This window comes from Mchenga conophoros, linkage group LG7 (assembly GCF_057382185.1).
Source record: "Mchenga conophoros isolate Kocher_MC1m ecotype Shallow Benthic linkage group LG7, M_conophoros_male_GT1.1, whole genome shotgun sequence".
Taxonomy (NCBI): Eukaryota; Metazoa; Chordata; class Actinopteri; order Cichliformes; family Cichlidae; genus Mchenga; species Mchenga conophoros.
The window spans coordinates 14453780-14471124 of record NC_140532.1 but is presented as its reverse complement, the minus strand read 5'-3'; the positions used below and the strand labels follow the sequence as shown (position 1 = coordinate 14471124).

Genomic DNA, 17345 nt, shown 5'->3' with positions numbered 1-17345 from the left:
ATTCCAGGGGTTAATCCAGAATCATCAATTAATCTAACATGCTTGTTTTTGGACTGTGGGACAAAGCTGGATTGCCCGGACAGAACCCACGCACACTCAGAAACGTCCCAGACTGGATTTGAACCTTATTGCTGTGAGGGCTAATCACCCTACAGTCAACCTTTGATTTCACTTTGTTACACTACATTTTCAGATTGCTTCTGAAAATGTTTCAGTGATCAATACTCTGAATTCCAGAAAAAAGAAAACAACCAAACAAAAAACCCTCCTGATTAAAGATTTTCCGCACTTCATATTTCAGTTTTGTTTTGTTAATTATTCAGATGCCTTTTTTTTATTTAGCAAAACGATCGGTGGAATAATTTAGTGCAGGAAAAGTCTCAGCAAATGCCAATAAACAACTCAAAGCTTTACAGGGTTTTAATTTTTCTCTACGTGACACAGATACAGTGGACTAAAGTGCAGCTCAGATTGAAATGAATGTGACACGACTGAAAAATATTCCTACACCGCTACTCAAAATAGCTCCAACATTTGGGTGAGCCCAGAGCAGTTTTAACTAAAAGGGCAACAACAGTTCCAGAAAAGACTAACTTTGTCCAGTACAGAACTATTCTCTGTTTCTCATAGTTTACCCCACAGTATTACAGGATATTACTGAGACTATTGTAGCGTTTTCAGCCATTTGTTTTTCTGTACTAAACTAATTCAGAATTCAGTTCAACCTTAACATTATACTTTAATCTGAAAGAAACACTGAAAGAAAAACATCCTAAAATAATGAAGGTTCAAGATGAACCAATCCGACACTGTATTTTTAATGAATCTGACCATATAACTTCATCTCGCGTAGCTTAAAATTTGCAATGCTGTTTATACTGACTATACTGAATTTGTACTGAGGAGATTACAGCATTCACATAATGCAATAATGATCACATGCTACTATCAACAAGAACATGATACTTTCTATCTTACTATTGATACTTTACTGAGCATTTCATCACAAATTACTTACCTTTTTGTTTTGTTTTTGAAAAACAGACTCAATACTTGGCAGCAAAGGTTTTTAGAGACATCTTTAGGTTCTAATATTTCTTCTTTACACTTACATATCTGTTGATGGGTTGCAACCTATTCTGACCCAAATGTTGCTTTGAATGAATCTTATGTGTCATTTGAATGTAAATCTCCAAAGAAATATTCAGATATGAGATAATGTAACTGATGGGATGAAAAGTGTAGTGATGCCAAAGTAAAAAGTCTCTCACTCTTTTCTGAGGAAAATACCCCCACCTTTCATTTGAGGGACCAAAATGAAAGTTAACCTTTAGCCCAAATTCATCAAAAAACTTAATAACAGCATGCAGGTTTTCTGATTGACAGTCTATGCTGTTGGTTGTGATACTGAGGAAAAGTCTGTAAAAGATGCTGGGGTCAGATGTGCAGGGCTTCTGTCAGCTTGATAAGCTATGGCAGAAGAAGCGGACAAACAGGGAGACAGGCGGCGTGCTGCTTGAGGATAATCCTGTCTGATATGCTGAGGACCAAAAGAGCTGATTAGCAAATTTCTATATAGCATTAAAATGACCCTGAAATGACACAGTGAACTGTAAGCAGGGGACATAAAAGACTGAGACCTCAGGCAGTGAATAGATGTGACTGTTGAGGTGAAAGTGTTGAATGCAGATGAAGCACTGCATGACTTCACTACCATGGACGAACACACACATAACAAACACAGGGACAGGGTAAAGGAAAAGTAACTCTAAACAGTTATTAATGATCATTTTTTCATGGTGGTCTAATGGAAAATCAATAATTATTAAGTATTTAATATTTATATATATTTCATAAATGTTTCTGGAAAACACAAGAAGCAAAACAGGACTGCAATGAGAGGCCTTCATGCTTTTGCAACTTGAGGTTAAAAGAGAACAAGGAAGCAATTTCATTAAAGGAGCATATTTGCACTATCTGCTGGTGAAGGAGAAAATTGCAGCTGATACAGCATCATTGTGCTTATTTACAGTAAAGGAAAATATGTGTGATTTGATGATGCAAACAGTTCAAGTCTAAAAACAGAATGACATCAGGCAACCATTTTTGTGTTTACTGTAGTGCTTACTTTGTAGGTATCCACATTTAAATTGAATGAAGGGTTTAGGAGTTTCAGCTCCTTAACATGTGCCAATCTCTTTTTAAAGGGACCAAAAGTATTTGGACTCAAAGTCTATTTCATGGGCAGGTCTGGGCAATTCCTTTGTTATGTCATTGTCAATTAAGCAAATAAAAGGCCTGGAGTTGATCTGAGGTATGGTGCTTGCATTTGGAAGATTTTCTTTACTGTGAACAGATAACATGCAGTCAAAGGAGCTCTTCATGCAGGTGAAACAAGCCATCCTTAAGCTGTCAAGACAGAAAAAAACCCTTCTGAGAAATTGCTAAAATATTAGGAGTGGCAAAATCTGTTTGCTATATCCTGAGAAAGACAGAAAGCACTGGTGAACTCAGCAATACAAAAAGACCTGGACATCCACAGAAGACAACAGTGGTGGATGATGGATGATCACAGAATCATTTCTAGCCCTTCACAATAGCCAAGCAAGTGAACAACACTCTCCAGGAGGTAGGTGTATTGATATCCAAGTCTATCATAAAGAAATGACTTAAGTAATTTCTTTGTTTTTGGCATGATCTTTCTCAAGTGACAGCTCAAACTCTTGCTAAAGTTTTTATACTGTGTGTAAACTGGCAGGTAACTTTCAGTTTTAACTAGATTTTACACACTATGAGCATTAGAAAGTTAAAGGACATCACTGCACAGCGCCACGGTGCCATGGCTCAATAAAAAGGTTAATTATACATTTAAATTGACCCTAATCATTTTTTGTTTTTTCGGAAATAATTCTGTTATTGTATTTCTTTCTAAAGAAAACTGATGTGTTTAGAAATGGCATGCTTTGAAAAAGCATATGAAAGTTTTAACATATGTCCCTGTTTTATTTGTCATTTCTGTGAATACAATATGGGTTTATGAGATTTGCAAATAATTATGTTCTATTTTATTTGCATTTTACATAGCATCCCAACTTTGAGGGAATTAGGCTAGTAGTACAAGTTGTTGTCTTATTTTGCAGCACCCCCTCCAGTGATTATTTAACAAGGAAACTGTTATCACTGACATTTTGTTTTTCAGTGTCAAAGGGTCACACTAAATAAAGATAGCCTTAAACATGGAAACTTTCTGCTCTCATACAAACACTGCCAGCACAATTATTATGACAATCTGAGAGACCAGGGATGTTAAATTGTGAGTCACATACAGCCTACATCGATCTTAAGTGGGCCAGACCAGTAAAAGTGCTGTCATCTGTCAGTGAAAAGAAACTGAATTACAACTTGAATCACTAAAATATCTTAATATAAGGGAAAAAGTGCAATTTTAACAGAATGTCTCAGTTTTTCTACATGATAAAGAAACAGCGGTTTAGCTAATAAAGAACTCTTTGGGTTTAAATTGTAAGAAATGTGTCAAATTACAGAAAAAGTTCTAGTAGCTCATTGCCCTGACTGTCCCGTTATCATAAAATAGAAAGCTGGATTAAAGCACAGTCTTACAAAGTTTTTTAATTGATATTATTAATATTTATACTTACAGTGGATCACTGAAAAAAAAATTATATAGTAGTATATAGGGGGGGGGGGGGGGGGGGGGGGAGTTGAAATGTATTTAAAAATGTAGTTGTCCTTCAAAGCTATCCAGTGGACTAGATTGGAGTCTTTCGATTATGGTCCCCGGACCTTATGTTTGACACACCTGAATTAGACTCTTCGAAGCAAACTACAGCCCAGTTTCCATGTAAAGCATTTAGGGAGGATGGAAAGTAACAACAAAAAGGGAGCAGGGTTGAGAGGACCCCTTAAAGACCTGCTGTGTAGCTGTGTATTTAGTCCGCTACATAAATCAGAAGCAGCTCCACATCTACAACCAATCGGACTCATGAGTCCACAGTTAAAGTCCTCCAGGGGACTGTTTGCGGTCTCTGCGATCACACGACTTTGCGCTGTTCAGATGGTTTATGACCTATGGTACTCTCGCCGCCAGACGAGAGAATGCTGTGCGCCGATTGGCCCAGACGCCTCGAATGATTCTGCTCGGAGTTTGTACCGAATGAGTGCGTGGATGTGACAATGAGCCTACAAGGTAAGCATGGGGATGGGTTTGTGGATGCTTGTTATATAAAAAGGACCCGAACCCTCAGAATCGATCTCTTATTAGTGTGCCTGAGGGACGCTGGTTAAAATCTGGATGCTGTAAGTAAATATTAATTATCTACATGCTGTGACGTGCATAGCTAACCACCCGCTATCTCCCGCTATTATTTAGTCATTAAATGCTTTTCGATGGCGGTTTGTCGGTTTTGTCTTGGTTTCTACACGTTAACGACGATCAGACTTCTCCCAGTCCACGCATTCGTGTGGAAAACGTACTTGTGTGCGTCGATGTTTTTCCTGTTTTTAAGTATTTGTGGGTGTGCGTCTGTTAGATTGATCTTTAATGTCGATAAAGTTAGTAGGTGAAAACCGACCTGATTTAGCTCCATTTGGTGGTTTCCTAGCTTCACTAGTTTCCCCATAGTAGTGGGTGATGTTGCACTTCTCTTTGTTTTAGATCTGGACCACAACCAGCTCAAACAGCATAGAAAAATCTGCCGTACGAGTTTTTCTCTCTGCACATTTCAAACCATTTGAAAGCCATTTTTTACACTCACACTGAAAAAAGGTTTCTTCACCTTCAGTAAACATGAAGCAATGATTGTGAGTAAGATGCAGCTGAAACTTCTAAAATCAAAGGTTTATTTATTCAAATAACCAATGATTAAGGAACAGAGTTGGTACTGAACGCATACCAAGCAATTTTTTGCCCAGATTCCATTAAATATAATGGTTTACGTTGCCTGTATGTAGTTACATGGAAATTTTGTGCATTTTTTGTGTGAAAACAGGTGTGCAACTTTGTGACCCGTTAGAGCTCAGGTGCATTCAGACCAGAAGCAGCGGTAAGGATGGGAGGTGGAAGCCAGCAGACGGTGCCGGGAGAGCCGGACAGCGGGAAAGCTAAAGGTGTTTACACCTGGGAGGAGGTGCAGAGCCACTGCAGCAGGAATGATCAATGGCTGGTCATCGATCGAAAGGTTTACAACATCACTCAGTGGGCCAAAAGGCATCCGGGAGGGTTTCAAGTCATCAGCTACTATGCTGGAGAGGATGCCACGGTATGTCATGTTTCCTTCAAAATACAATGAAAATATACAGGCCTGTGCATTTATGTTCATATGATTTTATTTTGAAAGAGATCACATGAAACTATCATCATAAGCGTTAATTCATTTATATTTGTTTAAGATTTGTGTTGCCATTCCAATCAAAAGTAAAGTTTATGCCAGTCTGTGAACGACACCTGGGCTTCCCACAACTCCTAACATGTCTCTAAGTTCCTTGCAGCTCTAACAGAAAGAGATTTCCCCTCTGAGGTTTTAGTATACCTAAATAACTGTTCCAGAATAAAAATAGCAGAAAGCTCGATAATATGGATGAAAGAACATGAGTAGGTGTAGCAGAACCAGCTACAGCACTGAAACGCTGCTTTCAGGCAGCTGAATTATGATAAACAATGTAATGTCATGGTTTCACAGGCAACTGAAACTTACAGGGAACATCATTTTACTTTTAGCATTTTTACATGTTAGAATTTAGCTGAAGTGAATGCATGATTTATTTTTTTACAATCTGATAACTATTTCCACTGCTACCTAACTTTTTAGTAAATTACAATTTTTTGTTGTGTTTGTTTTTAGGAAGCATTCACTGCTTTTCATCCTGATCCTAAGTTTGTGCAAAAGTTTCTGAAGCCACTGCTGATCGGAGAGTTGGCAACGACTGAGCCGAGCCAGGACCGAGACAAAAATGTGAGCCTTTAATCAAAGTCCCTTTTTTTTATTGACAACATATTGACAACTAAGCTGTAGTGCCTCTTCACCTCACTGTACAATACCTTGTGCAATACTTTTTGTAAATAGTCAACAGTGCAATAGACTCAATACTTGAAATGTGCAATTCACTTGTATTTTTATTTTTTATCCCTATTTATTCTATTTATCCCCTTTGTATATTTTATTTATATTTGTCTCTGTATTTATATATGTGTGTGTGTGTGTGTGTGTGTGTGTGTGTGTGTGTGTGTGTGTGTGTGTGTGTGTGTATATATATATATATATATATATATATATATAACAATTCTGTAACTGTAACTTCGGTCGTTGCTGTGCTTTTTTGGAAGTCGAATTTCCCAGAGGAACCCACCCGAGGGATTAATAAAGTTCTATCTTATCTTATCTTATCTTATCTTATGTGAGTGATCTAGTGTAATAAATGAGAGACAGACGTAAGTTTGATAATTCACTGATCTCTTATGTTAGTTATGAAGTGCTGAGTGTTGGGAACATCTGAGATTCTAGGTGGGTTTTTTTTAGCCACCTTAATGTCTTGTTTCACTGTATGAAAACCTAAAATAGCTCAAATCCAAAATTCTTGATTTCAGAAGTATCACATCAATATATTACAGTTTCAGTTTGTTTTTCTCTGCACCCAGGCAGCCATCGTGCAGGATTTTGAAGCATTACGAGCTCGGGTGGAGAAAAGGGGTCTGTTTCGAGTTCAGCCTTTGTTTTTCTTCCTCCACCTCAGTCACATCCTGCTGCTAGAAGCCCTCGGATGGCTGACCGTCTGGATGTGGGGCACAGGCTGGATACAAACACTTGTGTGCTCTGTGTTTCTCGCAACCGCTCAGGTGATTCAGACATAAATTTTAAATGGGCCTTATTATGCTTTCCTTATGTTTTGAAATATATGCATACACCAAGTGCATGGTTACATTAAACAGAGACAAAGTTTTAAATAATGGATATCAATAATAATAAATGTGTAAAAGTGAGCCAAAAACCTTCAGACTGCTCTCAATGCACAGTTTCAGTTTCTGTTCTTGCCCCTTTACAATGCCAGTGATGGAAGGTATTCCTAATATGTTCATCACTGACACTGCTCTGGCTGTCAGGACAGAAGCCCCTCCCACAGACTGTGCAAATCTTCTGTTTACAAAAGCTAACCATTCATATTAAAGAGAGCATAAATAATTGTGATTTTAAATAAATAAATAAATAAAAGTATGAACTGAGATGCAGAAACACAGGACTGATAAAAGACAAACAGTTAGTCATGCATACAAATACATGGTGTTGGAAATCAGGTCCATTTAAAGAGAAGTCTTTCACCCAAAACATTTGTTTTTCTGCTTCTTCTCCAGGCACAGGCTGGATGGCTGCAGCATGACTTCGGTCACCTGTCTGTCTTCAAAAAGTCCAGCTGGAATCACCTCGCCCACAAGTTTGTCATTGGTCATTTAAAGGTAACCTCTCTTAGTTATAATCCTCTCTCCATTGAAATGAAACACAGATACTTAAAGGTTTTTTTTTCTTTTTTCAGGGAGCTTCTTCCAACTGGTGGAATCACCGACATTTCAGGCATCACGCTAAACCCAACATCTTCATTAAGGACCCGGATATCAACACGTTGCACCTCTTCGTACTTGGCCGAACTCAACCAGTGGAAGCAAGTAGCACGAAGATAGTATTTCTTATGTTTTTAAGCACTCGCACGGTCCAACTCGTCATCATCCACTGTTTACCTCTGTGTTACAGTACGGGATAAAGAAGATCAAACACATGCCTTACAATCGTCAACACAAGTACTTCTTTCTTGGTATGTTTTTTAAGAGTCATTTAAAAAGAATAATAACTACAACTTTTTAACGTTGCACCTTTTTTATATATTTATATATATATATATTTAAATATAGTGGGACCACCGCTGATCATTCCAGTTTTCTTCAACATTCATGTAATGCAGACCATGGTATCCCGGCGTGACTTGGTGGTAGGTGTATATAATAATATACTGACTGGGTGTAGTATATTAGATTGCATATAGGCATTTTCCATTTGATGTGTCAGATTGAATTTTGTATTTGATATTACAGTATTTAAGAGAAACATTACAGCAAAAAAAAAATGGCACAGAATAGAGCATATGTAAAAATAAGATTATAATTAATCATGATTGTCATAATTAAAAAAGAAATTACATAAATCATATAAACTTTCTTGTCTTGTGAAGGATCTGGCTTGGTTCATCTCATTCTACCTTCGCTTCTTCTCCTCTTATATACCCCTGTATGGCCTAGTTGGCTCATTGGTGCTCATAAGCATAGTCAGGTAACTATTTAAAATAAGAAAACATTGCACTCATTAACAAATGAATTGTTACCAGTTAACAGACTTTGATGCCTTATATTGTCCATTCCTTTCAAAATATATTGTCCTTGAGCTGAGATGCACCATATTTTGCTCTATATTGCTGGAATGTGTGTGGAAAAGCCTGACTTTATTAGCAAACATTAAACTTAACATATTTGACCGCTGTATACCTAATAAAGTACACTGCAATAGAAAGTGATTCCATTTTTCGTACCCTTTGGCCACGTTATGTATCACCTCAATATGATATTGTTTTTAATGTTACAGGTTTTTGGAGAGTCACTGGTTTGTGTGGGTGACTCAGATGAATCACATACCGATGGACATCGATCATGAAAAGCACAAGGACTGGCTGACCATGCAGGTACCTGTATCACTTTTACAAGGTTGTATAAAAGTTTTGGACACTTTAAATATTTTCTGCATTTACCCAATACTCATGAACATCCCAGATCACAAACATCTGTTTACACCTTCCCTTATATTTACTAGGACCTTATTAACTCATTTGCACTCTTTTGACTCATTCTGTCATTCAGTTACAATCCACCTGTAATATTGAGCAGTCCTTCTTCAACGACTGGTTCAGTGGACACCTCAACTTTCAAATCGAGCACCAGTAAGTGAAATTTGAAACCTGTCAAAAACTAGAGCACGACTGTGTAAACTGAAGTACTGATAATAATTTAACAACATTAATTCTGCATTTAAAGATATAAAGTCTCTATTATAAAAAAAGAGTTTTAAAGAATAGTCAGAAGACTGAGAGATGTAATTCATCAGGCATGGTCACAGGCACACATTAAACTCAAGCTACACCACTTAACCAGTGGTGAACACTATTCGGATTTTACACCCATCCATAGTGAGCTATCGCCCATTTTTTCAAACAGAATTTTTTTTCTTGCAGAACTACACTCACTGTTTGCACACTTATATGTTACAATGATTTTATGTAACAAAATATGCCACAATGCAACAATTACAAAAAAATCAGCTTCCGTTTCTTTTCTTTTGCAAGCTTGTTTCCAATGATGCCGCGGCACAACTACCACCTGGTGGCCCCACAGGTCCGTGAGCTCTGCGAAAAACACGGGATTCCGTACCAAGAAAAAACTTTGTGGCGAGGCTTCGCTGATATTGTCACGTAAGTACAATGATAACAGAGCATGAAAATGGCTGTAAATACAGTATATGACTCAGTCTTCTTTTATGGAAGGACTGCTTACCTGACACACACACTGATGGGCTGGCTATTTTTTGTTCTGACTTCCTCATTCAGGTCACTGAAAACCTCAGGGGACCTCTGGCTCGATGCATATCTCCATAAATGAAAGACTGTATTTTCCTCCACTGGTGTAAAAAAAGTGTTTTTCTCTTTTTCAATAAAAATCGACTGTATCTGTTTGAGTCAATGCCGTGGGAAAGATCCCTCTTATTGTTGTAACAAAGTCTTTGTTTGGTTTATAGATGATGGGGTTTTCCTAAGTTGCCTTAACAGTATCTTGATCAGCAGCAATGTGATGATAACACAGCTCTAAAACCTACCTGTGACTTATTATTAGCATTAGCATCACCAGATGTAAAAGAAAACTATCTGAATGATTAGACACAATCATTTATATAAACTACAAAACCTTTGTAAACTGTTTGTTATCGTTTGTGAAACTACTTTAAATGAATGTAACTGCTTTGTAACATGCTGTGCTCTTTCTATAGAGAAACCATTACACTGCAATACCACATGAATAATTTCACTGAGACCAATAAATCAAACTAAAAACTCTCTAAAGTTTTCTGTTCTTGTTTATATAGGGCATGTTATAACAAGGGAATAAACATAGTGAAAGATCACCACACTGCATTAGTGATCTGTCACTCAAAGATCTGCTTTGCCTGACTCAGGAGTCACTGCTTGTTTCACATTGTTTAGTGTTATTAATCTTTGAATATTGTCAAAAATTGCAGACACATACTGTACATATACATGGCTCACTGGGATATTGGGATACTGGAATATTTCATGCAACTTCTTTTCTTTGCTGTTAAGATTTTAGGTTTAGCTGGGACACATTACTGCTCGTTTCCCTAATAAGAACTGATCTGATTAGCATTTTCATTTCAATTTTAATTCTACATTTGTAGAATATCTTTAAAAGCGTAATAGCATACATAGATGCAGCATAGCTTTGTGCTAAATGCTAGCAGGCTACATGTGTGGGGAATTTTGCATGCACAAAATGATACGGAAACGACATATTTTTCAAATGATGAAATATCTTGAAATATATCACCTACAACTTGTATTTAGTTTTATGGTGATAATGATCATCTTATTGGTCATGAACAGGAAGGGAGTGGTCCTACTGGTTGACTCCCTCATTATAAAGGCATGTTTGGGATCTCCCTGTCGCCATGACGCTAATAACAGTAATATGATCAATGCTATGACTTGCTGACGTCTTCACATGTTTTCCTGGTTTTTATAGCCATGGTTACAGCTTAAAATAGTTCTGAACTCAAACGCTTTCATTCATTTCTTCACTTCTCAAGGATCCAACCAACCAATGACAAGAAAAGGTTTCTGTACTTCACACAGTACAGTAACCTGTACTGTATCGTGAGCCAGGTGAGCTACTATGTCACTGATGATCTGGTACTCAATACTCAGTGTCTACAGCTGCAGCATAGAAAGATGATGGAAACAAATCTCATCTGATTACCACACTGGAGGCATCTGATTAAGAAACACATCCCCAAGCATTGATAAAGAAACCTTTACCCTTCTCATTAGCTCGTATGTTAGATAGTAATGCTCTACACTTCTCTGAATCCATTATAGTACATCTTGATAACATGCCTCAGCTGTTCAAAGCAGATAAGATTACAACTCAAGTCAAAGTGACATGAACTCACAAATTACGCAAACCTGAAGAAAAACTGAAAAACATGAACTCTCCTGCCAGCTGGGTTTGCTGTCACCAAATAAACTAGTTTCTGAACAAATACTTCCCAAAAAGAGTTCAAATCCCATAGAGCAGACCCAACCATATGATTTTCTTTTACTGTTCTTCCACCCTGCAGCATTTTGGGTGGGCTGAATCACCCAAGATACAAATGGAGTTGAATGTTGTAGAGCATCTGTCAACTTAGTGAACTGTGGCAAGCCACTAATGAGCTGTGAGCACAGTAACTTGAGCATGATGCAGATGAAAGGAGATGCAATTCATTTCAAAGATGTCTACTTTCGAATTATCAAGTTATATTATGTGAAACACTTCAAAAACTCTACCCTCTTGTGCCTAATGTGGCTCTGTTGCCTTGCTGCAAATGGCCACTGAATTCAGGTATTCTGATAACTTCCATGCCTACAGATGTATAAAATCAAGCATCTAGGCATGACGCCAACAATTTAAATAGTAAAATTTCCTTGCTTCTACAGTAAACTGTTTGTAGTATTATAAACAAGTGGAAGTGATTGAGAACAACAGCAACAAAGACATGAAGTGGTAGACCAAGTTAAAAGACAGAACAATGTCAGTGGATGCTGAGGCGCACAATGTGACGAGGTCGCCAACTTTCTGCAGAGTCAGTCACCACAGACCTCCAGACTTCATGTGGCCTTCAGAATAGCTCAGTGCACAGAGAGCTGACGCAGTGGTGAAAAGCACACCGCCAGTGGACTCTAGAGCAACGGACATCACACGTCTCCATCTGGCAGTCTGATGGATGAGTCTGCGTTGGCGGTTGCCAGGAGAACGGTACTTGTCTGACTTCATTGTGACAAATGTAAAGTTTAGTGGAGGGGTGATTATGGTGTAGGGCTGTGATCAGTCCCTTATTTCCAGTTAAAGGAACTCCTAATCCTTCAGCATACCGAGACATTTTGAACAATTTCATGCTCCCGACTTTGTGAGAACAGTTTGGAGTTGCCCCCTTATTATTTAAAGATGACTCTGCACCTCTACACAAAGCAAGGTCCATAAAGACATTGATAAGTGACTTTGGTCTGGAACAACTTGAGTGGCCTGCACAGAGTCCTGGCCTATAGATAGAACACCTTTGGGATGAATTAGCGAAGAGAATGTAAGCCAGGCCTTCCTGTCCAACATCAGTGTCTGACCTCACAAATGCACTTATGGAAGAGAGGTCAAAAATTTCCATACACACAATCATAAACCTTCCCAGTAGAGATGAAGCTATTACATTTGTAAAGAGTGGGTCAACATCATGTTAACAGACAAGCAAATACTTTCGGCAACATAGAATATGAATTCATCTTTTTTTACATCTTAATTTTGTCTTGCAAGAATTAGAAATGAAGAATAAAAAATTAACAAAATTCAAATTAAATCAACTTCTCACACTGTGTCTCTTACATTTCTGACCCTAATGGTTAAACAGGAAGCCATTACACAAGCTAAATGCTAAGAGCCATCGATGTAAAACAATCCTTTAATAAGATTAATACAATAAGTAATCAGTTTCTGTTGTCTACATCTTATCATCATTAGATCTTGTGTTAACCCTGCTTCTAGCAACAAACACCATTTATTTATAGATCTCTCCAAGATACTGTCGGTCTGCAGCTTCACTCTGTGTACCAGATGAGTCTGGGATGGTCTGAACTATTCCTCTCAATATCCACACACTTCCAGGGGATGAAAGCTTAATATTAGCACCACATCTTCAGGATTACAATGACTTAAAGTATTTGGGCTTATATTGACTGTTGTTGTTGAAGGTTCCTGGTGGCATACTGGGCTCATGACCATGCAAAAATGTAAATAAGTTGGAAGCTTCTTCCCAAACTCTCAACTGATAAAACAATAATCGAGTGTGCTAAAGCCTCTTTCCAAACCTCACCGAGACAACAGTGAGTGTATTGGTGAGCACAGGTCCCTGTCATCAATACCAATAGCATTCAGTGACTCATCCTGAAATGATGCTGTGCACTCTAACAAAAAACGGTTTTTGTTTTTATTCAGGTGTTGCACAGCATGGGGTGGGATATATCAAACGTTATGGTTAAGCTGTGCTTAAGGAACTTTAACACATTTATTTATTTTTTCTTCAAACTGGCTCCACATAACAGCTTTGCGGTGTTTAAGAAAGATTTCTTTTAATCAGTTCTCTTGTCAAACTGGCAGCTCTTTACTCAGTCTGGAATTTTTAGTGTTACATTTCTCAGCAGTAGAAATGTAACACGATCAACATACTGACAGCATAAACTACCTGTCTTCCTGAGACATTGCTTCCTCGTCATGACAATGACTGTGTTTTGTAGGCCTACCGATTTACCAGCAGCTGTTTTGTTTCCACATTGAGATTGGGTTGTCTCGGTAATGAGATGTCTTATCTGTAGAATTTATGCTTTCATTTTGCACAGGTCTGTACTCCACGCAGCCTAGGAGAGTCTTCACCACAAAGACAGCACAGTCAGCCAAACTTGCTCTGCACTGTCTGTGTTCTTTGATTTTCTAATGCTGTTTGTGGTACGTTTTCCTCCTTTTGTATGGCACTATTGTCATGTTTCTATGGTTATGCGTTCCCTCTTTAAATTTCACGTCTTCTATTGTGTTACAACAACAAGTCAGAATAAACACACCATCTTCTGAGTTTTTCAGGGCTTAATCAGTATAAGTGCTAATAATTGTTACCTGATCTCCATAATGCTTCTGAAACAGTCACTGTGTTTCCTTGAATGCTCTGTTTAGTGTCATGTATTCTTAATTGCAAATAAGGGATTATGTTTCTCCTGCAGTTGCATTTTCAGTACTCTGCTCAATGGTTTTTTCAAAAGCTCCCATAAAGGATCTGTAGTGGCTCCCCCATGAAAACTGAAACATCTCTAACAGGCAGCTAAGCCTGTTTCTATTGATCATACTTTTCTAGAATACCATGACTGTTTTTGTCTGTGTCTTGACCTTAAATCCTGTGAATTTATTAACATTTATGTAATCTTGGCTGTGGGATGACATCTGTTCTTTTTCCTTTAATTCTTCCTATAATTGAAATTCACAGAACAAATATTTTTGAGCCATAGTAACTTGCCTCATTCCCCATCAATATTCTTGAGCTTTCTTTTCTACAATAGCTGCTTCTAAAGCCAACCTTTCGAGCTACTTCTATTAATAATTCTGCATCATTTTTTTTTTTTTTTCCCCCCCCCTTCAGACACATAATGTCTTACTTACTGTCAGGAATCGCTGTGCGGCAGGCAGGAGTTGGACCCAAAATGCAGGACTCAGACTCGGGGAGGTGAACTCAAAACACAGCTTTATTTGCTGGGAGAACAAACATACAAACTAGACTAAACTGGAAACCATAAACTAAGAACACACAGGGAGATCCACACACAGCATGAGGGACGACGTCACGCCGAACAGAGGGAGACGCAGACAGAAATACACAGAGGGTAAACGAGGAAAGTGGGAACACACGGGGAACACAGGTGACACTGATAATCATAACGAGACAGGGCGGGGTGAACTGAACATGACATGTACGGGCGTGAGAGTCACAAAGTAAACAGGAAGTGCACAGAGGTTCAGACAGGAGGAGAGAGAGCACGGGGAAAAACACAGACATAACGGGCTGGGGAAACATGAAACAACCACAAAGGGAGACGAGGGCTCAAATACACAGGGCACACAGGGGGGGGGAGAGAGAGCACGGGGAGAACTTGGACATAATGGGCAGGGGAAACATGGAATAAAACATAAGGAGAGACGAGGGCTCACAGATACACAGAGGGGCACACAGGGGGTAAAAGCCATGAAGGGAAAACACTTAGGGAACAACACAACAGGGCAACTCAGAAAACATGGCCTAAATAAGGAACAAAATACAAACATACAAGAAAACTAAGAACACTGGGCCAACATGGCCCAGGACCATGACAGTACCCCCCCCCCCCCCCCCAAGGGCTGGCTCCCGACAGCCCAAACCCAAAAAAACAAAAACAGAAAACAACCCACCCAGGGCGGGAGGCGGGGGACCAGGACGGAGGGACCAGAACGGGAAACAAAAACAAACAGAAAACACAGGAGCACATGACTATAGTCCAAATAAGGTTCAGGGGGCCGACCCAGAGCCCACAGGCACAAGAGTTCACGGGCCACACGGTCGGGGGGGCGACCAGGCGGGTGGCACAGGTGACAGAGTTGGCCCGGAGGCCGGCCGTGCGGAAGGCAGCGGCGATGGCGAAGGGGGGGGACGACGACGGAGCAGTTCAGGGGGCCGACCGCGCGGAAGGCAGCGGCGGCGGCGAAGGAGACGACGGAGCAGTTCAGGGGGCCGACCGCGCGGAAGGCAGCGGCGGCCCTCCAGTCTCAGGCATGCTGGCCATGGCCTGGTGGGCACAGGACCAGTCGAGGCAGGACCAGTCGAGGCAGGACCAGACGGTGGCGATGCGGGGGCCGGACCAGACGAGGTTGCAGAGGCTGAGGCTGGACCAGGCGGAGCTGCAGAGGCTGAGGCCGGACCAGGCGTAGCAGAAGCACAGGCAGATGCAGCCGGACCAGGCGACGACGAGGCGGTCGCAGGTGGCGGCTGGACAGGCTCCTCGGGCCATCCAGCTGATGCGGCGTGAGGCTGAACGGGCCCCTCGGACCCTCCAGCGGAGACAGGAGGCTGAACGGGCCCCTCGGACCCTCCAGCGGAGACAGGAGGCTGAACGGGCCCCTCGGACCCCCCAGCGGACGTGGCTTGAGGCCGGATGGGCTCCTCGGGCCCTCCAGCCGGAAGAGACGGCTGAAGCAGAAAGCAGTCCGAGGCGGAGAGAAAGCTCACGCCATTCCTAGCAGGCTGCTTCCCAGCCTGTACAGCTGACGTGGCATGGTGCTGGACGGGCTCCTCGGGCCCCCCAGCAAAAACAGTTTCAGAACCAGCAGGCCCGGGGACCTCTGGAAAACACGGAACAGAACCAGCAGGACCGGGGACCTCTGGAAAACACGGAACAGAACCAGCAGGACCGGGGACCTCTGGAAGGCAGGGACAGAGCAGGACCAGGGACCTCTGGAAGGCAGGGACAGAGCAGGACCAGGGACCTCTGGAAGGCAGGGACAGAGCAGGACCAGGGACCTCTGGAAGGCAGGGACAGAGCAGGACCAGGGACCTCTGGAAGGCAGGGACAGAGCAGGACCAGGGGCCTCTGGAAGGCAGGGACAGAGCAGGACCAGGGGCCTCTGGAAGGCAGGGACAGAGCAGGACCAGGGGCCTCTGGAAGGCAGGGACAGAGCAGGACCAGGGGCCTCTGGAAGGCAGGGACAGAGCAGGACCAGCAGGCGCACGGGCCTCTGGAAGGCAGGGACAGAGCAGGACCAGCAGGCGCACGGGCCTCTGGAAGGCAGGGACAGAGCAGGACCAGCAGGCGCACGGGCCTCTGGAAGGCAGGGACAGAGCAGGACCAGCAGGCGCACGGGCCTCTGGAAGGCAGGGACAGAGCAGGACCAGCAGGCGCACGGGCCTCTGGAAGGCAGGGACAGAGCAGGACCAGCAGGCGCACGGGCCTCTGGCAGCGTTGATGCTGACTGGGGCTGAGCAACACATAGGTTAGGCTCAGGAGGCAACAGTTGGGTGCAGTCCTCGGCTGACTCCTTAGCCCCCAGGGGTCCAGAGTCAACTGCGGGTTGAAACTCGGACTCTGGGGAGGCCCTGGAGGTAGTAAATGTCTCTAATCGGGCCAGCTTTCGAGGGACGAAAACAGTCCTGTTGAGCATGTTTTCCTGCTTAATACGAGTGAGAAAAGTTGGCTGCTCAGCAGGAGACTGGGTTGAGAAAGACTGAAGTGACCGTTGTGGTGAGAATGAAACTAGTGAAGGAGCAGATGATTGAGCTGCAGGTAACGGAGTAGCTAACTGGGCAGCTGACTGAGCTGAGGGCAGCTGAACAGCGAGCTGGGCTGCTGAATGGGCTAACGGTTGAGGAGGTGTTTGTAGTGAGCGTGATGCAGGGGGTGGTATAGGC

General features: G+C 41.5%; 1 protein-coding gene across 4 annotated transcripts; it reads left to right on the top strand.

Moving 5' to 3' along the window:
- The first annotated feature begins 4073 nt into the window (after positions 1-4073).
- LOC146569788 (acyl-CoA Delta-4 desaturase-like) lies at positions 4074-10161 on the top strand. Of its 4 annotated transcripts, none has more exons than XM_085282338.1 (13): positions 4074-4207; positions 5010-5279; positions 5862-5972; positions 6656-6853; positions 7367-7468; positions 7546-7671; positions 7761-7821; positions 7919-7995; positions 8236-8333; positions 8643-8739; positions 8915-8994; positions 9397-9522; positions 9658-10161. In XM_085282338.1, exons 2-13 carry the CDS (start codon positions 5070-5072, stop codon positions 9707-9709), a joined length of 1338 nt encoding a protein of 445 aa, XP_085138464.1. In that variant the 5' UTR covers positions 4074-4207; positions 5010-5069; the 3' UTR covers positions 9710-10161. The 4 variants fall into 4 exon arrangements, with proteins under 4 accessions (XP_085138464.1, XP_085138466.1, XP_085138463.1 ...); XM_085282340.1 differs by having other exon boundaries at positions 4133-4207; positions 5034-5279; XM_085282337.1 differs by having other exon boundaries at positions 4206-4317.
- The last annotated feature ends 7184 nt before the right edge of the window (positions 10162-17345 follow it).